Here is a 27,500-nt window from a genome sequence, read left to right on the forward strand (position 1 = left end):
ACGAACATTTTATATATATATATATATATATATATATATATATATATATATATATATATATATACATATATATATACATACATACATACATTTCTGGCTCCCACCAGGCTATTCTATTCAGCCGAAGGACACCCACTGTGCAACTAAATGGTTACAAGTAGCATTGTTGGGACAACGAATAAATACAATGCCTATATTTTAACTACAGTGTTGAAACATCTATCTAGATCAATTTCGTGTACATTCATTTCGTGTTGCTTTAGTCGTTTTTAAAATAATGTGTTGCGTATAATTTCCCATAAACTTAAGTCCACCTATGCAATACCTGGAAGAATAGTTCAATGTTTCATCATAAAATTTCTCAAGCGACAAACTTAAAAAAGATACAACTCCTTTCCTTTCCTTCGCTCATTCTTTAGTTACTTCGTTCAGAAGTCAAGATCCCGTTTACGCGAATTCAGGGAAAGGAAAGGTTACAAATGTACATATTTGAAAAATGTACGAAAAGGGTAACACAAATTCAGAACTACCAAATACACCTTTCCTATCCTTTTCCTTCCCCTCGTGCATATTTCACTCACACACACACACACACACACACACACACACACACACACACACACACACACACACACACACACACACACACACACACACACACACACACACAACGTGAACGTGGGTCTGTATATATCTGTATGCATAGGTCGATTTTTGCAAGGCAGAATGCATATGGATGATGGATGTGAAAAAAAGACCGACAAAAAGACGAAGAGACGGACAGACGGACACACTGATAAGTCACACTGACACAAAAGACAACAAATACAATAATTCTAAACAAAATACTGTAACCTATTTCCAATATACTCTAATTAAACTTCCTTCCGTTATTCGCTAAATTAAAGTTGTCCTAACGAGCCATGATGCAATCCTACCCTGTCACCTTTGCCCTTTGTGCTCTGGGATTCAAGAGAGGTCACAGAAACAACTGCCAGACGCTTGGAATCGAACCTGTACTCCCCACCTCCTCTCTGTCGGTGTGTTTTTTCGAGAAGAACTACCTTCTTCAAGTCGACCCCTCCCTTGAACTTCCTCCCTAAACCTCTTACGAGGAACAATACCGACGTTTCTATTTTCTTTCCAAGGCCTTTTTTCTACTGGACGACCTCCCCACATCCCCACACCCCCTACCCCGGCCTTTGTAGGAAGCTTAAAGCCCATTGCAAGAGGAAATGTACGGTGCTCCTAGAGATTTTCAAATCGGTGACGCACTGAAACTAGGCAGAGTGGGTGTCCGCATCGAAGGTGCTAATACCTCCTCTGCGACGCTCAAGAAACCTTTCCCATTACACTGTCTTCCAGTTACCTCCCCTACCTGCCTCTCTTCGTCTCCTTCGCCATCACAACCTCGTCTGTACCGATTGACATACGTCCTTTTATTCTGGCTGTCACCAGACTATTTCATTCTTCTTCGTGGGACCCCCGTGGTAAAGGAGTCCTAGATCCTTCCGTACCGGATGGCTCTTTTCCTTTAACTCTGGTGGTTTTATTCATTTCCGTGGCACTTACCCTCGATACCGAAAGCGGAAAGACGGAAGAAGTTAGAAAGGAAGGCGAGATCACGACAAACACGCTCATTTGGGATATTGTCACTTTTGCCCGATGTAGATACTTAAGCTAATGATTCTTCGGTAGCAGGGAAGAGAGGAAAGGAAAAGGTGAAGAGAGAGGGGAAAATGTGGAGTAGGTGGGGGTGGGGGTGGAGTGAGTTGGGGTGGAGTGAGTGGGGGTGGAGTGAGTGGGGGTACAGTGAATAGGTTGGAGTGAGTGGGGGTAGAGTGAATAGGGTGGAGTGGTGGTGGACTGTAACGACAAGTAGAAGAGGTGGGTATGAGTAAGGCAAAGGAAGTGTGGGAACACAGCAAATAAAAACTCTCTACTTCATCTTCTCTTACGGACAGCGCCATCCTTAACTCTTTCGCTGCTATCGACGACTTCTTTTTTTCTTTTCTTTTCTGGCTACCTCCAGGCAATTTTAATCAGCCAGATGAGATGCCATGAGCAAATGATTAACTTATGAATGCGATGTCTGACTTGTTTCATTCTAAACCAACGTTTTCATTCGGCTTGGTTTAGAACCTTCCCAGCCACATGACTCAATTCTCACGTCGATGGAAGTGGGCACCCTTCCTGGGGCGGTGGTTTTCTACCTGGGGGTCCGTGGACCCTTGTGGAGTAGGACCACGAAGTTTCAGAAGTAGGGTGGGGGGGTCCACAACCCAAAACATAACATGTGTGTTCCAGATTACTTAATTTATTCGTCAAGTGGTCTCCAAAAGATAAAAGAACGTGAATTGTAAAAGCATAGGTCACATGAATGGGTACTTGGATATGTCAGTCATTAGTCAAGTGGTCTCTCGGAGATACAAGAACAGAACTACACATTAAAGTATAGGATACAGAAGATTGAGGACCCTTAGCTCCAGGATGTAAACACCCCGTCATCCCCTCACACCCCTAACTGACATTGTCGACCATAGCGCCATCCCTTGTTAGGCCTATCGATAGGGAGATCCCATTCAAAGGCTACATTACCATCAGCCCATCGAGGTCACGGCTCTAAGGACACGACAATGCTCGTACACTTATCGACGTGGCAGTTCGACATCATCGCCGCCGGGACCGAGGACCAGGCGTCCTTCTCCGGTATCTATGGACATCGTATGCTATCAGACTTCATTTGGGGAATGGATAGTCCTTCTTTGGGGACGAAGACTCCGGGAAATGCATCCCACAAGAGCCTTTCTAATGACCTGTCACACTTATCTCATGATACATTAGTCTTTCTTTTTTCTTTTTCTCGTGACCGTGACGTCATCAATGTTCATGCGACATGTCCATATCACGTGATCACCATCCCCATGTTAATGTTGTAGCTTCTGAGGCAAGTGTGGCCTGGTAGTTCACATGCCCACCCCCTCTGTTATAATCCATTTTGAAAACGATAAAATTGGTGGTATATCCTTAAAAAGAAAAAAAAAAAAATGAACGCCTTTCACAAGAACCGTCGTGACGTTGCCGTCGTTGGAGAAACTCTTAGACGAAGGTTCTGTCCGGGAGGACAGGGAATGTCTTAACGATGACTGACGTCTTTCTGGTTAGTGAGATGGTGAGAGATAGTCAGAGATAAGAGAGGGAGGAGGAGGGAAAGTCGCTGGAATGCTTCGGCTCTCGTTCCTTGTTTGCGCCCTCGTGAGGGCAGCCAGACATGCTACCGCGCATGCGCGAATGCTTTCTCATATTCATAGCCTCATGCCTGAAAACAAACATACACACGCACGCGCGCACACACACACACACACACACACACACATAAATACATACATACATACATACATACATACATACGTGTGTGTGTGTGTGTGTGTGTGTGTGTGTGTGTGTGTGTGTGTGTGTGTGTGTGTGTGTGTGTGTGTGTGTGTGTGTGTGTATGTATGTATGTATGTATGTATGTATGTATGTATGTATGTATGCATGTATGTATGTATGATACTGGAGGAAAGAAACTGAGATGAGCTCGTCTCCGACGCTACAAAACTGAGCTGAAAACACTACGGTAGGTCGGCTGTCTTGTATAAGGGGTGGCGGCCTCCTCGCAGAAGAACTAACAATGTCGTCGGGAACAATGACTTGGAGAACGGGAGTTACTAAAGAGGATCAGACGAAGTGGCAGCGACTGAAGGGGATGATCAAGAGGAGAAGCGAGATCATCGCCACCACCACCACTACTACTACCACCGACACATCTTTAATCACCCCAACTGCAATAACAGCCCTTCTCCAAACCATCACCACAACAGCGAATTTCACCATTAGCCGAACTAGGTGGACATGGATGACCGGCAGGTGAGACAAAAGTGTGGGAAAGGTGTCAGCATGAAGATGGTGAGAGGTGTGAGTGAGTGTGTGCGCGGAGGGGGAGAAGGTAGCTAAGGGGTTTCCCACGCCTAATGGGACATTTTTCCAATATTCTATTAAGAGGAACTTGGAGCGAATACGACAAAAAAGGCTGGGGCCCCGTCACCATTAAGACCCCATTAGTTCCCCCACCCCTCTCCCTTTTACCCCCCCCCACACCCACACACCCCACGCGACAGGGATCACAGACACACCATTTATACAGCAGTGGCGGGCTGTCCTCGCAAGCGCTGACGGATAAAACATTGCCTTATATACGAGCGTCATGAAAAATGGCGCCCGATGATTACACCATAGACATGTTCAATTTGGGGCGCGCGGGCCAGTGTTTGGCCTCACTCTGGCGCACGCGCGCACGCATGCACGAGGATCATGTCGTTCAAAAGACTGAACAGTAGATAAACTGGCAGGTAGATGAAAAAAAATAAGGCAGTTGTGTGAGGTGTGGGAGGTGGAGAACAGACGACGACAAAAAAAAAAAGTTGCCACGAACACGTACAAATGCGCGCGCGCGCACACACACACACACACACACACACACACACACACACACACACACACACACACACACACACACACACACACACACGAGTATATGTGACCCTACAGTTTATTTGTATAGGGCCTACATAAATAAACAATTGCTCCAACCCTGTCTTAGTGAGACTGTTTTCCATTCGAAAGAAGCTTCAGAAATGCTTCATGTTCACCAGACATCTACGCAATAAGATACAACCTGCATGACCTCTCTACCAACAATCTATTTTCTGTTCTTTGCATCGCACTGCGTCGTATCGCATCGTTTAGCGCGGCTTCGGCGCGGCACACGGACGCAAATGGAACTGTCACAAGGAGTGGAGGGGCATTTGCATCCGGCTGTGCCGCATCGCCCCCCGCCGCCGTCGCCTCCGTCACGCCAGCAGCAGGTCATCTCTCTCATCGCCAACCCTCGTCCCGTCACTTACAGCGACGACTATTCCGGTCTTAGCCAGACGAGCTCTTCTTCCATGTTCATCTATCTATTCATTCTTCATTAATCGATTCGTCTCATCATTATTGTTGCGCCGAAATGGCAAATGTCCCTGTAACGAGTCTTAAGGGCCATTTACAAGGTCAAGCGGTTTGTCGAACCCGGTTTGTCAAACAAGTGTTTGAAGCGATGTTTGACCGTGTGAATGGGGTATTTGGTTGTCAAACACGTTTGACAAACGTGTTTGACAACCAAATACCCCATTCACACGGCCAAACATCGCTTCAAACACTTGTTTGACAAACCGGGTTCGACAAACCGCTTGACCTTGTAAATGGCCCTTTACAGCGAGAAACCATGGCAATATGTCTACGGTTTACTTCTCAGCCTTTGACGGTATCGGATAACATGAGCCAAGTAAACAAAGGTATATACGTGGTGAAGGTGAGGAGCATACGCTAGGAGACGCTGAGGAGCTGCGGCCAAAACCATCACCTCTGCCCTATAATGCGTTATGGACTGTTGGGGCATATAACAGTCAGTCACTGCAACTGGGAATCGGAAAGAGCGAGATTCGAACCCACAGCTAAGCGAACGCGAGACCAGTACGATTCCACTTACATCGCCAGCGTAAAAATCAATGAATATAAATGAAAATATAAATATAATAAATATGATAATAATGATAACAATACATATATCAAGGACTCCTTCCAAGTATCAATAATACTAATGAATGTAAACAAATATTAATAGTAATTGGAATAACGATAACCATGATAATAATGATCATATTAATAGTAACAATAAGAAAGCAAATACCCGTATGAAATTAAATACCAAATACAATAAAACAGAAAACAAACAGGTAAACATATATAAATGAAAAATTAACAAGAAAAATAAATAAATAAATAGATGAATAAATAAATAAATATATAATTTAAATTCCTCGGGGGACAAGTAAAGGAAACCCAAGGAATCCACATCGGAAACCCTACCCTACTCTCGGCAGAACCTACCACACCTTTGCCCTGCGTGCATGGGCAGCCAACACTTTAAAGATCGAACCAGAACTTTACTATTCATATTCGACTCCTTCCTTACCGGTTGACACTTATCCTTTCATCCCAGCTGCCGCCAGGTGATTTCAATCAATATCACGTGATCCTCCCCCCTTTGATAGATATGGTACTGAAAGCTAATATCGATACTGCCAATAGAGTAATCTGATTATAACTGCTGCTTGCTTAACAAGAAAAAGGAATACATTCATGGTTATAGGAATACGCACGGCGATTTACAATCCGCTAACAATCATAAGAGGATACTGAACGAACTGAAAATATGAATATGCTTAACCAGTGGACGATTTAGTATGATGGTATGACAAAGACAAGCACGTACGCGAGCACGCACGCACGTACACACATGCGCACACACACACACGCACACACACACACACACACACACACACACACACACACACGCACACACACACACACACACACACACACACACACACACACACACACACACACACACACACACACACACACACACACACACACACACACACACACACACACACACACACACACACACACACACACACACACACACACACACACACACACACACACACACACAGCATCGCTGCGTTGGGAGTCGTTACTCCAACTCTAGTGGGCGGGGAGATGGGTGTATGTGTGCGTGTATGGTTACAGCATTACCTATAGACCGTTCATATATGAGCTCTCAGCTCTTTTTCGGGAAGGAAATAGCTGTCGATCTCGAGTCCAACATGTGATCCAAGACCATGGTGAATCACACGCACTACATGTGTACATGCACGCGCACGCACGCACACACACACACACACACACACACACACACACACACACACACACACACACACACACACACACACACACACACACACACACACACACACACACACACACACCCTATCACAAGACGTATCTGTACATATGGCCAGTTGACACCACGGCCACGACGTACCAGTGTTCTTCCACTTTCTCTGTCGATTAATTGTCCATTTCTCTCTTCCCCCTTATGGCTGGGAGATAAAATTCGAGGAATAAGAGAGAGATACCATCGAGGGAGGAGAGAGAGAGATAAGATCGAGGTATGTGTCATGTGGGCGGAGGGAGATGGTGTTGGAGCGGCTGGCGGTGGCGGCGGCAACCTTTTTGTCGTCGTCGTCGTCGTCGTCCTCGTCATTGCGGTTGTTATTGTTGTCGTCGGCAGTGTCGTCGTCGTCATTGGTCATTGTTGTCGTTAGTGTTGTCGTCGACAGTGTCGTTGTTGGCACCGTCACTGTCGTCGTCGTCGTCGTTGCCGCCACTGTCGTCAATACTGTCAATGTCGTCGTCGTTGTTGGTGCCGTCATCATCATCGTTTACAGTGATCGATGACACGATCGTGATCGAAGTCGCATCATCTGGAACGATCACAGATCATGATCTGAATATCTTCATCTTAGTGACTCGTCTTACTCATTCTTTTAAGGCCGACGTCAGATAATTTAGTTCCATTCAAGACAAGACACTATCTTCGGAATGAAATTACGGTCTAGACAACAAAGGAGACATTTTTATTGCAAAAAGCTAGGCAACTTTATCCATATGCAATGACTCCATTCCCCACACCCTCGGGTATAATCAAACTCTGAAACGATCGAACCCATTTAAAAAACAAAAACTGCCTCTCAAATTCTGAATAAAATCCCACAGAGTTTGATCCCATATCATCTTCAATGTTCCCCGCGGTGTTGGGAGGTGTCAACGATGGGTAACCGTTAAATAACGTTTTTAACGTGTTTTTTTCGGCGTAGCAACGGCTCATCAGGCTGTCATAACGGGGAAGGTTGATACCGTGTTTGCGGCTAATGAGGAGCAAGGGCGATGGACGCCCGCAGGTAATGACATCACTTTATACCTTTACCGCCGTTAACGCGGCCTCAAAGTCTGCGGGCAGTTGACGAGTTTTTGACAGCATTGCTGCATTAAAGGCCAAGTTAAGGGAAAATGGATGGAAAAGAAGAGGAGAGGAAATGGGAGAGGACAAAATACATATGTACAGACACAGAAAGACAACACACACACACACACACACACACACACGCACGCACGCGGAGAGAGAGAGAGAGAGAGAGAGAGAGAGAGAGAGAGAGAGAGAGAGAGAGAGAGAGAGAGAGAGAGAGAGAGAGAGAGAGAGAGAGAGAGAGAGAGAGAGAGAGAGAGAGAGAGAGAGAGAGAGAGAGAGAGAGAGATAGAGAGATATTAAAGACAAAATCTACGGAGTCTGCCAAAGGGACCTTTGATCTGCCAGCTTTCGAGAACAACAGATTTCTTTCGAGACCAAGGAAAATAAAAATGAAAATGAAGATGCTATGGGTGACAGTGTACAGGTGTAGGGCAGGGTGGCCGTGGACAACGAGAGCGTTAACGTTTAACATCTGGTACAAGAAGTGAGGTGCCTTGGAGGACTGAAGCGTGCCACCGCTTAGAGGAGGTGAGAGAGGAAGTGAGAGTGGAGGTGGAGTAACTCGCGAAGAAACAGAGGTGTGGAGGTGTCCGCCAGCGTATGTCTTGAAGAAAGGTTATCTTGGAAGGGGAGAGGGAGGGGGGGTGTCCTGAAGGATGAATATTGTATGGGGGTGTCTTTATTGGGTACTGTGGAGGATGTAGTTGTATATGTCCTGGAATAGATGCGTGTCTTGGAGGGAGGAGTTTATTTTGGAGATGTGAGGTACTTTGGATTTTTTTTTTTCTTAAGAAGGGACGTTTTGGAGGTTGGGGCTCTTTTGGAAGGAGCTGCTATGGAGGGAGGGTGCAGTCTTGGAGGGAGGGGCTGGTTTGGAGGTAGGGGGTGTTTTGAGGAGAGGGTGTTCTTGAAGTGTATGTAAGTCTTAGAAGGGAGGATTGTGTATGGATGTGTGCGTGTTGGGGAAGGGAGTGGTTCTAGGAAAGGGGAGTGTGTGTTGGAGGGAGGCATGTGTGATGGAGGAGAGTCCGGGTTTGTACATCTTAGGAGAAACTCCAGATGAAGTCTTGGCGGAGGTGTCTTGGTGAGGAGTGAAGAGGAAGGGAGGAGTGAAGAGGAAGGGAGGAGGAGGGGAGGGAGGAGGAGGAGGAGGAGGAGGAGGAGGAGGAGGAGGAGGAGGAGGAGGAGGAGGAGGAGGAGGAGGAGGAGGAGGAAGAGGCTAGCTCGTACTCAAAGGGCGCCATAAAAAAGGTTCTTGGGGCGAACGGAATGGCCCAAGGGGGAATATGTGATATTCTATTGAGAGGAGCCCTCTGGCAAAGAGAGAAATAGTTAATAAGATATACTGGAAGGATACAGCCTTCTACGCGTCAATGCAGGGATGGAGAAAAAAATAAACACGCACGTGCGAGCGCGCACACACACGCGTAGACGTACACGCAAACGCGCGCGCACACAAACAAATATACGCACACGCAAACGCACGCACGTACGTGCAGACACACATACACACGCAGACGCACGCACGCGCGCGCACACACACACGCAAACGTGCGCGCGCGCACACACACACACACACACACACACACACACACACACACACACACACACACACACACACACACACACAATAATGTCTCCTTCATTTACTGGTATATCGGAAGGTTACCCAACCCATTTCCCAAATGGTGGTTAAGACTTATAACTATCTATCGGTAGAGACAAAAGCAATTTCCCTCCGCCCCAAAGACCAAGTACGCTTATTCTCAACTGGATAGTGATATCTTGAACCTCAAATTCTCTCGCTACAGTTCCTACAAAGTTATCAGGAAATGTACTGTCCCTAGAGAGACTCCACGTACTTACTCACAGAAGAAAAGAGTCTTAACCCCTTCCGTTCCGGGTGGGATTCATTCATTTCTGTGGCACCCTCTCTGTATTTTGAACTATCACTTCTTGCGTACCGTGTGACACTTTACCATTGATTCTCGCTGCTGCCAATCGACTTCATTCAGCTCGGTGGCAAGACTTCGACAGTGAAAGGGGGGGAGGGGGAGAGGTAAAGTAGGATACAAATGGAGAGGCTTAGACGAGGTGAGCTCGAGGGCTTAAACTATCAAGTTACTCGGGAGGAGGAAGAAACAACTTTGCCGCAGACAGAGCAAACTTCCAGCAGAGGCGATCGCATGAAACACAATACAAGGCTTAGCAAACACCTAAGCGATATGCTGTCACATCTCCCCCCACCCCACCCCACACGCACACTGAACCACACCCTGCTCTAACACTCTTCGTTCTAGTTTTATGACCAAAATGTCGCTCGATCGCCTAACTGGGGTAGATGGGTGGATGGAATAGAGACAAGTGAATATGACACTTAGAAGAATGTCTCAAGCATTCTTCGTGTATGTTTTCTCCTTTTCTCCCTCTCTCTCTCTCTCTATTTCTCTCTCTCTCTCTATTTCTCTCTCTCTCTCTATTTCTCTCTCTCTCTATTTCTCTCTCTCTCTATTTCTCTCTCTCTCTCTCTATTTCTCTCTCTCTCTCTCTCTCTCTCTCTCTCTCTCTCTCTCTCTCTCTCTCTCTCTCTCTCTCTCTCTCTCTCTCTCTCTCTCTCTCTCTCTCTCTCTCTCTCATTCTCTCTCTCTCTCTCTCTCTCTCTCTCTCTCTCTCTCTCTCTCTCTCTCTCTCTCTCTCTCTCTCTCTCTCTCTCTCTCTCTCTCTCTCTCTCTCTCTCTCTGATGGTGGTTCGTTAGGTGTCGCGAGCTCTGACCCGGCGGCCGACATGCCCTTGTAATCGTATTGATTCACTATCACAGGAGCAGGGTACACACAACCATGGCCTTAACTGCATATCTTAGCAATTAAATGCGAATGCATATTCCAGCGTGCAATCCTTCTGCATCTAGTCACGTTTCACACCGAGTAGGAGGTCGACTGTCTAACATTTTATATATGTTCTATACATCTCATACATTTTATACATTATCATCGCAGAGCCAGTAAATCCACCAACAATCACCAAGTATCTAGAAATAAATATCCACGTCCATGAAATATTCTTTTCATAATTATTCTAGCCAACGGAGTTATGATTGAATGTTTACAAAAATTAAATACATCTTTTCCAGAGAAAAATGATAAGCTATCCATCTTTATATTAACCACCGTCTTTAACACGTCTTTACTTGATACCGGTGGGGATTCTTGTAATCGAAAAGAGGTTGTTTGGAGACCTTCATTTTAATAGTGAACCCAACCACAAACATTACCTCCACCGCCATTACTGATGCTGGTTCTTCTACTACTACTACTACTATTACTACCACCTCTTCTACTACTACTACTGCTGCTGGTGCTGCTGCTGCTGCTGCTGGTGGTGATGCTACTATCAGCATCACTATTACCACTACTACTAATTTTGATTTCGTAAGCTACTACTGCTACCAACGTTGTCTTAGTCGTCGTCGTCATCGTCATCGCCTTCGTCGTCACCGCACTGACAGCAACGCTGACGACGCTGCGCTGCTGACGACGTTGTTTAAGCAAACGTCTAATTCCGAGCTGATAGATCAGAACTCTGGCCCTTAATGACCGAGGGCTTCGAACCAAAAGCAGTCGTTAACCCACGGTCAGGAAGGAGCTGCTTATTATAATCAGGGGCCATAAGCCGCACACGAAGACGCCTTTTTACCATGCAGGATCTTCCAGATTCTTCTTGCTTCGGAAGGCCAAGCCGCGTACGAGGTAGTCACTGTAGATTTTACGAAGTCAATAACTTGGGGCTTTAGTGTCATATCTACGGACTAATTATTCAACAATCTCTTGTGAGTGAAAAATAATCTACATGAAAAAATTATAAATATATATATATATATAATCATCACTTTACTGTCTCTCCGTTCTGCTGCCCTATTTATTAAATTTTACTTTACTACTTATACCAATTAATTTTTCGGTGCGATTTTGTCCCTGAGGATAGAAGCGCTGGGTATTTTCCGACAAAATGGTAAAGTACTCGGAGAGCCAATGAGACAAGGAAATAGCACTCTCTCTCTCTCTCTCTCTCTCTCTCTCTCTCTCTCTCTCTCTCTCTCTCTCTCTCTCTCTCTCTCTCTCTCTCCCTCTTCTTTCTCGTCTCTGTGATGCACCCCTCACTAAGAGACCTCCTCGGAATGCCTCCTCCTTTCAGCCACTGCATCAAATTCACGGGAAAAAAAGACTTATTTGCTCGTAAATGTCAAACAAACGCGTGGCGTTCTCTCTTCTATGACGTCTTCTCTCTTCAACGCTGAATGGCCCCAGAGTCAACAAGTAAAGTGAATAGCCTTGGTGAAATACACTACATGGAACGGCCCTATCTAATGAGGCGCACACTAATATGGCAATACCCCGTGTTGGGGTCTACAAGAAACTTGCTCCCCTAATCCCGCCCTACCGCCGTAGATGACCACCCTAACTCCCTAATATAAATACATTCATTTTCTCTAATCATCTAACCCTTACATGTTTATTCACTTTGTATCTGTCTCTTTCTCCCTAGCACAACTCTTTTCACATACAAGCATACGCTTACCCAGACACACGCCCATGCCCACACACAAGAACACAGACATACACACGTACACACACACGTACACACATACACACACGCACACACACACACACACACACATACACACACGCACACACACACACACACACACACGTGCACACACACACACACACACACACACACACACACACACACACAAACACGTACACACGCACGCACACACACACACACACACACACACACACACACACACACACACACACACACACACACACACACACACACACACACACACACACACACTCACTCGACGCAAGGGCGCAACGCTCGCTCACTGCAAGCAAGATTATGCATTCAGTGCACACGGTGTATACACACATACCGCCTCGTGCACAAATTTACTTTGTCTTACATTTGCCAACATTGTTTCAATTTTTGCGAGCGGGGGCCAGCGCTAAACAAGGTGGAATGTAGTCCTTGCAGATCATTCCCTCAGCTATTCTGGGCTCTGCATTTGTTCTTTATTTATCAGAGATGGAAGTAAAAGAAAAAGACACTAAAATTGATTAATTAAGATATATCACGTAAGCAACACTTCTTTAAATACAAAAATGTTTGTGCTGAAACAATACTTGTTACTTCAAACGTTCCTTTTTATACAAACATATCCTTGGCAGAGACACGCTTCAGAAGCCAATGCAGCCCATACACTAAAGCACCTGTCATAAATACGCGACTCAAAGAGACTTCGTTTAAGTAGAAACGATTTAGGTCACAATGCTTCATTTTTCGAATCTCCAAATGTCAAAAATCGCCTTTGCGTCATATATCGAGAAGCTGAAAGATGAACTAAGAGAGGTTAAGCAGGATGTTAGATACATTATTGAATTGTTCTCAGGGAAGTCTAGAATAGTGCAAGCCGAGTCGTTTTCCATTTTTTTTTTTTTCAAATTCACAACATTTGACGAGAATCTTGAATACGTGATGAAGGCTTAATACTAACGCAATAGTCATAAATGCATATACACTATTTTACAGTGTTGGATTAGCAGTGATAAGCCCATGTGGGTTGGGGGACAATCGTATCGAGTCAATATATCATGTTAATGATCATGATATTGAACAAGAAGGTGAGGAGCTTACGACAGGAGGCGCTGAGCAGTTGCCACCGAAGCAGTTACCTTTTTCCTATACGCTTGGACTACTAGGAAGTGGGGATGAGTGCGGGATTCGAACCTACAACTAAGCAAATGCGAGACCAGCACGCTTCTGATGACGCCACCAGTACACGTCATCAAGTAGAGGCCACTGGAGAATATTTAATTCAGCTGAGTTCAGCGTATTGCTGTAAACATGACCTTTATCTCAACATGGCCACCTGATAAAGATCAAGTCGATCTTCTTATTCCAAATGATCTATCTCTCAATTGAATAGAATTCTCTGGCAACTACATTTTAATTGTATTTTAGATGAAAGATCTTACAAAAATAATTATATACATTGAAGTATGCATTTTTACAGTGAGATTTTTTCTTAAACTGCGCTACAGAGAAGCAGAGCATACCTTATATAAAGAATTTCCGTCCATTCTAATCTTTATTTTACCTCTCTTCTTTTCCGATGGTAGCCTCAGGTTTCTAGCTGGAACTCTACGCAAACAGAGTCAACAAAACCTTCCGTGTAGTTTATGGGCATTTTGCAAACTCAGTACTAACATAGAAAAATCTGCGGTCGGTCCCCGATACCTGCGCAGACGTTGGAGCGGTCTTCGGCGCCGCCGCCGTCGCCGCCGCCGCCGACACAACCTCTCCCCTAATTCTACATCTCTACCTCTACCTGTGTCTCCCTATCCATCTCCATGTTTTCCTCTTCCTTCTTCTTGCGTCTAGTGAACGCTTTCCTCGATAGTTTAGTCTGACCATGACCTACGATTGGAGCCGATGTGACCCATCCTCTTGAACTAGTCTATGAATAACCTTTCGCTACCATCGCTCGTGTGATCTGTTATCTATCCACATGACTTCCAAAGAATCGCCAGTTGCCTTTTCACTGTAAACATAGAAGCTACAGTACATTTTTTTGTGTATTCCTCGATTTTGTTCTGGATAAATAATGCACGAGTTCCCGCTTTCATGGCCGGTGATAACATTGAAGTAAACTTGTAGTTTAAATAAAAACGATAGAAAATAATTTATTGCGTGCGGTGTAATCCATCGTCTAGTATTAGAATTTGTCAGTTTTGTGTAATTTCTTGAGTAGCGCTTGACAATGTAACACTGTCACTCCCATATGTACTTCTCTTTATTCGGGAGGGCTGAATTTCTTAAAACTCAAAGTTCTGAAATTTTCAACATCCGATTATTTGAAAATACTTCAACATCCGATTATTTGAAAATACTTCAAATACCCGGAATTTTCTACATTGCACAACTTTTCGTTTCGAATTCTAGAATTATTCAAGTTTTACTTACTCCCACTGGAGAGAAGTCTATGCACACAATAAAAAAAAGAATAAATAAATAGATAAAAAACAAGATAAATAAATAACAATAATAAATAATAAAATAATAAAATAATACATATAATAAAAAATAACAAGCATAATAAAAATAATAAAATAGTAACAAAAATAATAATAACAACAACAACGATGATGATAATAACAACAATAATAGATAATAAAAGAAAGTACAAGATGAATTAGATAATGATCTATCATACCATAGTCCTACATTCAAGACATCAGTATATATATATATATATATATATATATATATATATACATATATATATATATATATATATATATGCACATACATATATATATATATATAGATATCCCTCGTACTATCATAAATACTTGTGGTACCGTTACCAGGACAGCTTGGCAATCGTTACTATGACGACAATAAAATAGTCAAAGTTCATTTTTATTACCTATTCATAATTTCGCTTTGGCTGTTCTGCGTTCATATTACTTCAACGATGAAAGCGCGCTGGGTACACTTAAATACAATTAGACATATACAAATAAAAATAGATAATAAATAAGTGATCAATCATAAACGATAGATAAACTAAGAAGAATAAATAATAGATAATTATTTACTAATATTATATAAATAAACAGATATATAAAATAAACATAAATGAAAAGTTGAATGAATGGATATACATAATAGACTAAAATACTACTTCGGCAGAGACCCTTCTGATCATTTACGCTCTCATACCCCCTCTCCAAGCCCATAACCTTCATTACTTCGCTATAACTACAACGTTATTGCCGAGTTATGACTTGATTCATTACTACGAAGTCCCTTCCCCCCTCTTCTCCTTATGCCTTATGCCTTTGCAGGATATTTAGCAGATTTTATTATTATCAATGATATATAGTTTGATAAGACAATTCGTCCAACGAAGTCAAAGGCCTTTTCGTAATCTACAGAAGCTGAATATCAGAAGACATTATCGTGAATACATTAATCTGACTTACGGTATTTCAATTATGCATATTATATATATATATTTATATATATATATATAATGGATGATTTAGTATATTTCTATATATATAGTAGTTCTCTCATAACAGATTCATCCTTTGTGTGCAAAATGTATGATGGTATGCATATCTTATTCAGTCACGATGTAATCTCATCAAGATTATAGAACAGACTTACCTAAGTTTGAGGTACATTGTAAATCGCCACCTACATCTAACCCTCCTTGCATCCCCTTTGTATAAATTGTTTCCATATTGTGCTTCTCTCACGCATTCCCCCCCTTCCCCTTCCCTACCCCCTTCCCCCTTCCCCTTCCCCCCTACAAAAACCCTTCAACCTCTCGACAACCCTTAACATTCTGTCAAGTGATGAAGAGGAGCTATGTGGGGGAAGTGGGGAGTGTGTAGGCCTTGATCCCCATGTAATGGTGCGATTTGCTTTGAGACTCTCCCTTCCCTCCATGGCACGTCCCGCATACACGGCAGCAATTAAGTGATGTGTTACCGGGACTCGGCGTGCTCCCTTCCTGGAGACAAATATATCAGGTGCTCTTTTTTGCTCTCTGAACTCTTGTCTTATCACCTCTCTTGTTCTCTCGTCTTATCCCGCCCGTCTATCACCTCTCTTTTCTAGTTTCTTCGCCGATCTTGTCCCGTATTGGATATTGATTTCATACATTGTATACAGTCAATACCCTAGAGACTTTAGTGACATCCCTACAGACCAGAGTCACCCAACATGTTCTTGTGACTAGAAACTCACCTCCACCAGAATAACACACACACACACACATATATATATATATAAATATATATATATATATATACACATACATACATACATACATACCTACATACATACATACATATCAAACGTCTGTAGTGAACTTCTACCCCTCTGTTCTCCTACTCTCCTTAAATATCTCCTTGGCCCTCTGTGACTCCACCAATACAGGCAAATCTTCTTGGCTTGTCATATCTTTCCTCGCTCCAATTCTCTCTCATATGCACAAACACAATTTTGTTTTTCAAAATTTCATCAGGATACAAGCTCACATATGCGCATATATACGCCATGTGAACGTATGCACGCGCACGCGAGCATACACACACGCGTGCGCGCGCGGGCACACACACACACACACACACACACACACACACACACACACACACACACACACACACACACACACACACACACACACACACACCTTCCCCATACATTATTTGTCTGGGAGTTGAGCAATTACATTGTCCTTGAAGACCTACGTCTTGCAGTCTTCGAAGCTATTGTCTTCCTCGTTGTCGCCAATACACGAAAACAAGCGCCTTCTTCGGCGTCTCAAGGTGTGGATGAGAGTGGAAAAGTCAGGTTGGGGGATGTGGGGAGTTGGTAAAGAAGAGGGGAAGTTGGAAGGGAAGGGGATATTTGGAGATGGATTTGGAGGGGGATGGGAAAGGATTATTTGGATGAGGATGGGGAAAGGATTATTTGGATGAGGATGGGGAAAGGGGAATTGGATGGGGATTGGGGGAAGGGGGATTTAGAGAGAGCTGTGAAGGGGGATTTGGAGGTGGGTGGGGAAGGAGGATTTGAAGAGGGATGGGGAAGGAGGATTAGAAGAGGGATGGGGAAGGAGGATTTGGAGAGGGATGGGGAAGGAGGATTTGGAGAGGGATGGGGAAAGGGGCTTTGGAGAGGGATGCGGAAGGGGGCTTTGGAGAAGGACGTGGAAGGGCGATTTGAAGGGGGGGACCATCTGTTAACACTTGGGTGTTGGATTAATGGGATCAAGTGGGAAGGCGGCTTACGGAATCTGTTGTGGTTTATTTTTGTTTTGAAGCAGTAATTGCTTATCGAACCTAACGCTCGGCGAAAGGGAGGGGGGCTGGGAGGAGGTAGACAGGAAGAAAAGGGAGATGAAGAAAGGGGGAAGAGGAGAGAGGAATGAAAGAGTAAGGGAATGAAAAGGACATAAAAAGGGAATGAGAATGGAATGGGAAGGAAATGGGAAGGGAATTTATGGTGAGATAATGGAAAAAGAAGAGGAAAGCAATGATACGGCAATGGTAAGGCAATGGTAAGGCAAAGGGAAGGCAAAAGGAAGGGAAGGGAAGGAAAGAGAGGGAAGGGAAAGAAAGGAAAGGGAAAGAAAGGGAAGGGAAGGGAAGGGAGGAAAGAGAAATGAGGAGGGAAGTAAAAGGAATGAAAAGGGAAGGTAAGGAAAGGGAAGGGAAGGGAAAGGAAAAGGAAAAGGAAAAGGAAAGGGAAAGGGAAAGGGAAAGGGAAAGGGAAAGGGAAAGGGAAAGGGAAAGAAGGACAAGGAGGCTCAAAGCGGAAAGGGGAGAAGAAAAAAAGGAGATATAACACGGGGGGATGAGAACTAAGGAAGAGGAGGGAAAGCGGAAGAAAATGAAAGAAAATAATAGAAAAGATCGTGATCGGAGAAAGAGAAAATAAAAGATATATCAAGGAATCATGAAGAGGGATTGGGGGAGAAAAGGAGAAAATGACACAGAAGAAAGAACAAGAAACGACATCAACAATAGAAGAAAAGAAACAAAGAAAATTGTTAGTTTGACGACTCAGTTGTTCCCGGTCCAAACTGAAGGCGCCAATCCGCCTCTCCATGTTCTGACTTGTGGTAATAGTCGCTTGGAATCTTAACAGAAAAAAAGAGTATTTAGAAAAGAAAAGGAGCTTTAGGAAAAATAGGAGAGAAAGGTAGAAAAGTAAGGAGAAAGAGCGACAACTATGGAATGAATACTGGAAGTGGAGAGGAAAAGAGAGAGCAAACTAAAAAAGAGAGCAAGAAGGAAAGAGCTAGGGATACAGGGGGAAAGAGCTTTGAAGAGCTTTGGACTATGTAAACACAGAGAGAGTCCTATGAGAAGTGCAGGTAAAGAGAGAAGGGGAATAAAAGAAGTCAAATTAAAGAGAGGAAAGCTCTGAGATGCGGGTAAAGAGAGAAGAATAGTGAGAAATGCGAACAAGAAAGGAAAGAAAAGAGTTTAAAGAGATGTGAGTAGAGGGGAAAATAGTTCGGAGAATTGCATTTTTTTTTTTTTTTTTTTTTTTTTTTTTTGAGAAATATGACCAAGGACGGGAGAGAAAAAAGTCTATTGGAACTGAAAAACTCAGGAAAATGTTAAAATGGGAGGAAAACTTCCTAAAAATAAGCAGAAAAAATTCCCTAAAAAATAGGGAAAACTCCCTAGGAAGAGGGAGTAGGGACGAATGAAAACCTTAAGGAATGCCAATAATTAAGTGAAAGAAGAATGGGAGCAGGAAGAAACGGAAACTGAAATTTGGGAAATGTGGGCTGTTGGGAGATAAAAAGTGGGAGTAAAGGTGCAAAACAAGGAGCAGTGGGAGTATGGGAGTATGAGAGCTCCGAAAAAGTGGGACTCCCTGTCAGCTGAATCCCAGGCGGGTCTTGAAAGGAATTGACGGGAGTCAAAAGCTGGAAATATGCAAATGAACAATGTTCCGAGTCTGGAAGGGGACCACGACGTTTAAGGGTGAGTTTCCGAAGTAATAAGCATTAGACAACGGCCATATGGCAGTTTGTATATTCCGAAGCCTTTAGAAGACTTGCTCGAAACAATACCTCAAAGATGTAAAGCGGTTATATTGTCATCGGTTATCAATAGCCATAAATGTCTTTGGATAAAATAAGAGAAATGGTTTTGTGCATTATGAAAAGGCCTTCGACTCTGAAGCCTTCTTCAGGACTCTGGTCTTTGGTTTGCCATTGCGACCGACATTGATAATCTTTTTTAATATCTGTTTACTTATTCATTCATTAATCTATTTGTATGTTAATATATTCATGTACCTATCTAATCATTTGACCCGCCTTACCGAAGTCCAATTAGTGTGTCTAAACACACATAAAAATGAAAAAAGGACATGCTTATTATGAGTGAAATATAAGTTGTTTATTCATTAAAATTTTATTGACTACTTTCATCCCGACAGCTAAAACCATGATAACCAAAATTCGACATCATTTCTCTCCCCAATTTAAAACTGTATGCCACAAGATAACATTGTTAATATTCCATCCTGAATTATATATAATATACTGTGTGTGTGCGTGTGCGTGTGTGTGTGTGTGTGTGTGTGTGTGTGTGTGTGTGTGTGTGTGTGTGTGTGTGTGTGTGTGTGTGTGTGTGTGTGTGTGTGTGACCGCGCACGTGGGCAGCTACTCGGGTTAATATTCCTTCTGATAAGGCTAACCTACTGCACACGACATCTCCTTTGTAATGGTAACACTAAGGCTAAAATCTATGTAGGACGGAATCAGGGTCTTTGTTTTGTGTTTGTTAATGTCATTAGTGATTCGCTCCGTAGCGCTAAAAGCCTGGTAGCAGTGCATTGGCGTTACGTGCTTTGATCGTGTGACTTGGGAGGAGTGAGAAGGGGAAGGAGGAGGGAGGGAAGGAGGAGGGAGAGAAGAAGGGGGAGAAGGAGGGGGAGGGGAAAAGGCAGAGGAATGTGGAAGGGAGGGGAATGAGAGGGGCGGGAATGAAATGAAGGGAATGAAAAAGGGAAAGCAGGTGTTTGGGAAGGGAATGATTGGAAGAGGAAAGGGAAAGAGGAGGCGAGGAAAAGGAGGAGGAGGGAAGTGGGAGGAGGGAAGGAAAGGGAAGGAGAAAGAATAAGGAGCACGAAAGTTAGATTGATGATTATATCGAGGGTGAGAGCAAAGGTGAGAGTCAGAATGAGGATGAGAGTCAGAATAAGTGTGAAGGTGAGAGTGAGAGCGAGTGAGGTTGAAAGTGAATGTGAGAGTGAGGGTTAGAATGAAGATGAGATGATTGAGAAGTAAGGCGGAAAGGTACGTGGACAGGTAACAAAGAGTCTAAACATTTTAAAAGTGTCCATTATAAACAGGCTTTTTCAATGCTAGGCAGTTTATCCCCCTTTGTAGAGGGTATCCTATTCTGCCTCCGCGAATGTGTGGGCAAATATCTGCAGCTTTCAGTATACCAAGGAAGGCCGGAATCATTCCCACGTCATGGATTCTCTAATATAGCACGGGACGGGATTATGTTGTGGTTAAATTAGTAAACATTATTAATTAGTTGGTTTAAAAGATAATGAGCGCGATTCGAATTTGATATCAGCTTCATACAATTTGAAAATAATACACTTCCTCATTACGCACTAGTATCGCATTATTTAAAGGCGTTTTTGAAACAACAATAACAAAGTTATCATTAGCTATATGAACAAAATTTGTAATAATAACGATAAAAAAAATAATAACGTTATCTATATTAGCCTCTTCCGTACCGGTTGAGTCTATTTATTCTGGCTGACGTCAGGCGATTTTAATCAACTCCATGGTATCGACTACCACCCAACACCCGCCCTCCCCCACCCCTGGTAGTGAAACATTCAAGTCCTCAGTTTCCCCCCGGAAATAATGCGTCCAGTTTCTCTACTTCACCCCCGCCAACCTGAACACTAAATATCTTATTCCTGCAGAGTATCTCCTAGACTGCCACTTTCAGCTCACAGACTGTGTTTTCTTCCACCTTTTCCTTGCACCTCCATTTTCCCAACAGTAATCACGCGGAACACCTGTGTCTCATAAAGACGGGACATTCTTGAGACTAAACAACCAGTATCTAGATACTAAAGTAAGTCTGCTTTTATCTTTACTTTGACCGAAGGGCTTATCTCTAGATTCCTTTGCTCCCGCCCGTCCAAATGTTGCCATATAACTAACCTTTTCTTCTTCCATTTAATCAGCTGTTACCCGCAAAGCGAGGTTGCTAGACATGGTAGATTATATCGTCTTCCCTTTCATTACCATCACTTGGGCACCCTTTTCATATAATTCGTATACATACATACATACACATACATACACATACATACATACATACACATATCAAAAGGCCCTTTACCTCTTTCCTGCACGCATCGTTTATTCTTTTCTTTTCTTCATCTTTTTTTTGTAAACAAGAATTTGATTATCCTATGTTTGTCTTGCTACCTCCAACAAAAGACAAAACCAAGCGTATTTCCTATGCACTGCATCCTCCTAATACCTACTTGATGTCATAATAGATACGTCTAATCAAACCTCGAGGACTATCGTAAAAATTATCTCTGGAAGCATCATCACAAGCTCCTGCAGGTGTATTTACATTAATTATATTCACATCAAGAAGTTTTGTCTTTACTCTTTTGAACAAAACTCGTTTGCTACTTTTTTTATCGGGACTTTTAGATAAAATTACTGTGTGTGCGTGCGTATGTGGGTGTATTCACATTGGTCTTTTTGGATCACGCGCTGGACTCGTGAACGACAGCTATTTCACTCCCGGAAGAGAGCTCAGAGCTTGTATGACCGATCTATTGGTAATGCTGTGACCTTACACGCAAACACACACCCAACTCCCCGCCCAAGAAAGTTGAAGTAACGACTCGAGGCGCAGCGATACTGAAATTATTTCAGCCCTGGGCAGGATTCGAACCCGGACCGCCGTAGTGACAGTCGGGGACACTACCAACCGCGCCACAGAGTCGTGTGTGTGCGTGTGCGCGCGCGTGTGTGTGTATGTGTATGTGTATGTGTGTGTGTGTGTGTGTGTGTGTGTGTGTGTGTGTGTGTGTGTGTGTGTGTGTGTGTGTGTACACGCGCATAAGAACAAGTGTTTGCAGTAATATGTGGATATGTATGCGTATGTGTGGGTGAGTGTGTTTGCGTGTGTGTACATGTGTTACACATTTGAATTGTGCGACCACGAAAACAAAAGAGATCTAAACGACAAAAAGGAAAGAAAAATAAAAAGTATTCTCATGACATTCACTAAAAGCACAGAAGACAAAGTAAAACACACCCACAACCAAAAAGCTAAAAATACGACAGGACAATCCTCCGTGCTTGGCTTTTGTAAATTACGAAACGGTCCTTTGACTCAGTCAACTTCTTTACAAAAAGACGGGCTTCAAGTTCCCTTTCTAAAAAAAAAAAAAAATAGTGAGGAAAGGAGGATGGGGTCTTCAAGTTCCGTTTCTTGAAGAACAAGCGGTGAGGGACATTTTCTGTAAAAGAGCCGGGTTCCAACATCTACAACCCACACAGGGAGACAAGCCATACTTCCCTTCCCTTTACGACCCCTGGGATTAGCGAGAGAGAGGCTTTGTTAGTATCACCCAAGAGAAAAATATAACCCACCCACCCCAACTCCCCCAACCTCTGTTGCCCAGCCTAAACTACCGTGCCTTGGCTTCCAGCATATAAACATTACCTCGTATACTGCAGAAGCTATGTGTCATAACCCTTGTCGATGGGCACAATACAATAGAGAATACAATTATGTACAAAGGTACTGTAGTCAAGCAGACAATCTGGTAGTTAATATATACATGAATATATAACACACACACAATACACACACACACGTGTGTGTGTATATATATACGTTGCGTTGTAGTTGTTACAATATGTATATATATATATATACATAATTATGTATATATATACATAAACGTATACACACATATATACACATAAATAAACATATATATATGCAAATATATACATATACACACAGACATACACGCACACACACAAATACACGCACACACACAAACACACAAATACACGCACGTGAAGGAGGAAACATTATAATAGTCCCGATAGTGTCGTCCTTCCGCGCAAGCCTTTGTTGTACTCCGGCTTATTATTCTTTATTGTGACATTTTCCGCCGTATGCATCATTTGCATTATTTCTATTTTATCTCCGCCGTCTCCCATCGCGCGATGATTTGGCGAATGGCCGCATTACCGATCTCCGACTCCCCGATAAGGATTGCGGTTCCAAAGATGAATTCCTGAGCGTACACAATTCAAATGTCACGTTAATCTGCTTTATAGAAGTGTTCTGCATGTGGGGGACGGTCAGAACGGGAATGGGGGGGGAGAGGGAGGGGGAGGGGAGGCAGAAATTAAGGATCGATACCCACTTCAGGGATTCTCAAAACAGCAGGGAGGAACTTCGGGGATCTGAGGAACCGCGACGTGGGGCTACGCGAAGAATCTGCTGCCGGTAGCCGCACAAGGAAGTCTCCGTGGGTTGCTTTTTATTTATCTATTTTATCCCATGTTTTTGTTATCTAGCCCTTTTTTCTCATTTCTTTTCCGCATGTTTTTCCTCAATATCAATCTCCAGTGCGATGGAGATACTATGACCATTCCTATACTCTGCTTATTATGATGTTCAGTGATAACGTTTGAACATTAACAGTTCACATATGCGCGCCCATGTGCAATTATAAATACACATACGCACGTGCACGCACACTAACGCTATTCAAATGACTACACATTCCCGTTTGCCATTACAATGCTCACATGTCTTCCCTTCAAATCCACACAGACAGACAGTCAGACAGACAGGCAGGCAGACAGACAGACAGACAGACAGACAGACAGAGAATGAGAGTCTACCATGACAACATTCCGAGGCGGCTACGCTCGTCATGTAGTTCCCATCTTTTATTGTCAACACAACTTTCCTCAATAAGCTTCTACCCACGTTTACAGGAATTCTCTCCCACCCAGGTTCGGCGCTGGGTCCTTCCTGCTTCTAAAGGTCCAGCGAGGACCTCGGAGAGAACTATCTTCCTTCTCTCGTTTCCCATACTGCCTCCCCCCCCCTTACCTCTACCTGGTGTGGAATGGTATGGGATGGGGAGGTTAACCAGCTAACTAACAAAAAATTAACTGGTTTGCATATACGTGAAATCATCTATCATCAAACAATCTCACTGGATATTGGTGATTGCCTTTTGCCCAACGATCACCTGGCTCCGGCTCTATCCTTCTTAGTAAACTAGTGTGTATGCGTGTGTGTGTGTGTGTGTATGTGTGCTCGCGCACGTGTACATGTATACCTAAGCATAAACATACATATTCATGTTTCCACGTGTACACCCAATTTTCACAAGAAGAAAAAAAATATATATATATCCTACGAGGACACTGGAAATGCCGTTCTGACTGGATCACTCGCTGACCAGTGTTCCGACAAGCGTGGGGACTTCGGTGGAAACACCCTCGTCATTACAGGATTTCCTTTTACTAAAGACGAAGGAAAATAGCCATTTTCTCTGATAACAAGAAAAACGTATACGTGCAAGATGGGACAATATTATGATTACCATAATTTTAGGAATCGCAATTTCCTTTAATATACAGATATTTTTTCTTTATGAAAGGGTAAAATGTGTGTGTGTGTGTGTGTGTGTGTGTGTGTGTGTGTGTGTGTGTGTGTGTGTGTGTGTGTGTGTGTGTGTGTATGTGTGATAGAGAGACAGAGACAGAGACAGACAGACAGACAGACAGACAGACAGATAGATAGATAGAGAGAGAGAGAGATTCCCTCCCGCTGAAACAGGAAAAGAGAATGCGAAATGAGATGTATTACTCACATTTTACTCCTAAACCTCCAAGAAAATTAATATATACGAATAGATATATATATATATATATATATATATATATATTGAGACATATATATATATATATATATATATATATATGTACAGATATATATATATATATATATATATATATATATATATATATATAGTGCCAAAGTAGCAGGCTAATTAGTTTTAAGGCTGTTAAATAATGCAATTGCCCGTAGCCAAGCAACTAGACCGTGTAGCTCTTTTTTATTTTCTCATCCTTCTTTTACGGTGTTTATATGTGGATCCACTTCCCGCGTTACAGCTTTTTTTACGACTTTATTGTGGCACTTCCGTATATGGTCAAATGTCCATCTAGAAGGGCTCCCACTCGTAAAGGGACATGTCAGCCACCGTCTGCTTCGGGACAATTACCCCCTTCGTTAAGGCGGCGATTTTTTTTTCTCTTCAGTTTGCCCCCAAGAGATTTTATTTTTGAGATCGATTATGGCCTGGTCCGTGTTCCATCAACCAAAGCCTAATTTTCTTTTATTTATGTGTTTGTGTGTATGCTGTAGTGACTTACCGATTACGCTATCAAGAGAGATAGTAAGTCACTACAGCACTTGTCATGCGTTAGCCGGGTTCGAGATCTTGGCAGTACCGCATTTCAATTTCTGCATGTTAGCCTCCATCGGGTCTCTCAATGTTGATGGCTTAGAATTAAATTGCATTGTGGTTATTGATATATATATATATATATATATATATATATATATATATATATATATATATATATATATATTCACTAAAAAACCACTATTGATTGGATTTAAGAAAAGAAAGGAAATAACGATTTCCGTATATTTCGATCACTTGCTGTGATCCTCTTCAAGCGGAATACATAAACAAGAGAAAACACATTACTTATATACAGAGGAGAGAGGTGGAGTGAGGGAACACAGACATTTCATATCCGGTGGCGTCCATGTTCCCTCACTCCACCTCTCTCCTCTGTATATAAGTAACGTGTTTTCTCTTGTCTATGTATTCCGCTTGAAGAGGATCACAGCAAGTGATCGAAATATACGGAAATCGTTATTTCCTTTCTTTTCTTAAATCCAATCAATAGTGGGTCTTTAGTGAATGTATTAATGTGTTACGACATAACTGTACAGATATATATATATATATATATATATATATATATATATATTTATATATATATATATATATATATATATATATAAATATATATACACACAGATATATTTATATATATATATATATATATATATATATATATACATATACACAGTATATATATTGTATATATCATATATATATATTGTATATTATATATATATATATATATATATTATATATATATAATATATATATATATATCATATATAAATATATTATATATACATATATATATATATATATATATTATATATATAAATATATATATATATATATATATATATATATATATATACATATATATACATATATATATATATATATACATATATATATATATATATATATATATATATATAAAATGTCGTAGCACATTGGTAAAATTATACTAATGACCCACTTTCGGAGTAGAATAGTTGAAAGTAAAAAGATCCGTATATTTTGATCACTGATCCTCTTCTGCTGAAGAGGATCACAGATTATATATATATATATATATATATATATATATATATATATATATGTGTGTGTGTGTATGTGTGTGTGTGTGTGTGTGTGTGTGTACACACACACACACACGCACGCACGCACGCACACGCACACACATACACAGTATATAGACCGTGACTGGAAACCACATGCTCCTACATCGAAACCTCGTCAATAGCCTAGGCAGCGTACTACTCACCTAGAGCATGTGCAGGAGAGGACAGGGCCGCAAGTAACAGGAACAGGAGCATGGTAGGCAGGCAGGGCCCTTGGGAGGCCCACCGGGTGGGCTCCCTCCTCCCCACCGCCCTGACCACCTTCACCGCTGCGAGACAGCCAGCGAAGGAA

The 27,500-nt window shown here is 42.5% G+C and overlaps 1 protein-coding gene across 6 annotated transcripts in view; it reads right to left on the reverse strand.

Moving 5' to 3' along the window:
• Window positions 1-27,500, reverse strand: part of LOC143029713 (latrophilin Cirl-like) — a 1,085,987-nt gene that overhangs the window by 1,005,783 nt on the left and 52,704 nt on the right. For all 6 annotated transcript variants that reach the window (XM_076192573.1, XM_076192572.1, XM_076192568.1 and 3 more), the window contains exon 2: window positions 27,352-27,500. This exon is cut by the window's right edge and continues 96 nt beyond it. In XM_076192573.1, the coding sequence (XP_076048688.1) occupies window positions 27,352-27,500 (149 nt within the window). The remainder of the gene's footprint in view (window positions 1-27,351) is intronic.

The sequence above is a fragment of the Oratosquilla oratoria genome, chromosome 11, assembly GCF_046742065.1.
Source record: "Oratosquilla oratoria isolate Oo_2021 chromosome 11, ASM4674206v1, whole genome shotgun sequence".
Taxonomy (NCBI): domain Eukaryota; kingdom Metazoa; phylum Arthropoda; class Malacostraca; order Stomatopoda; family Squillidae; genus Oratosquilla; species Oratosquilla oratoria.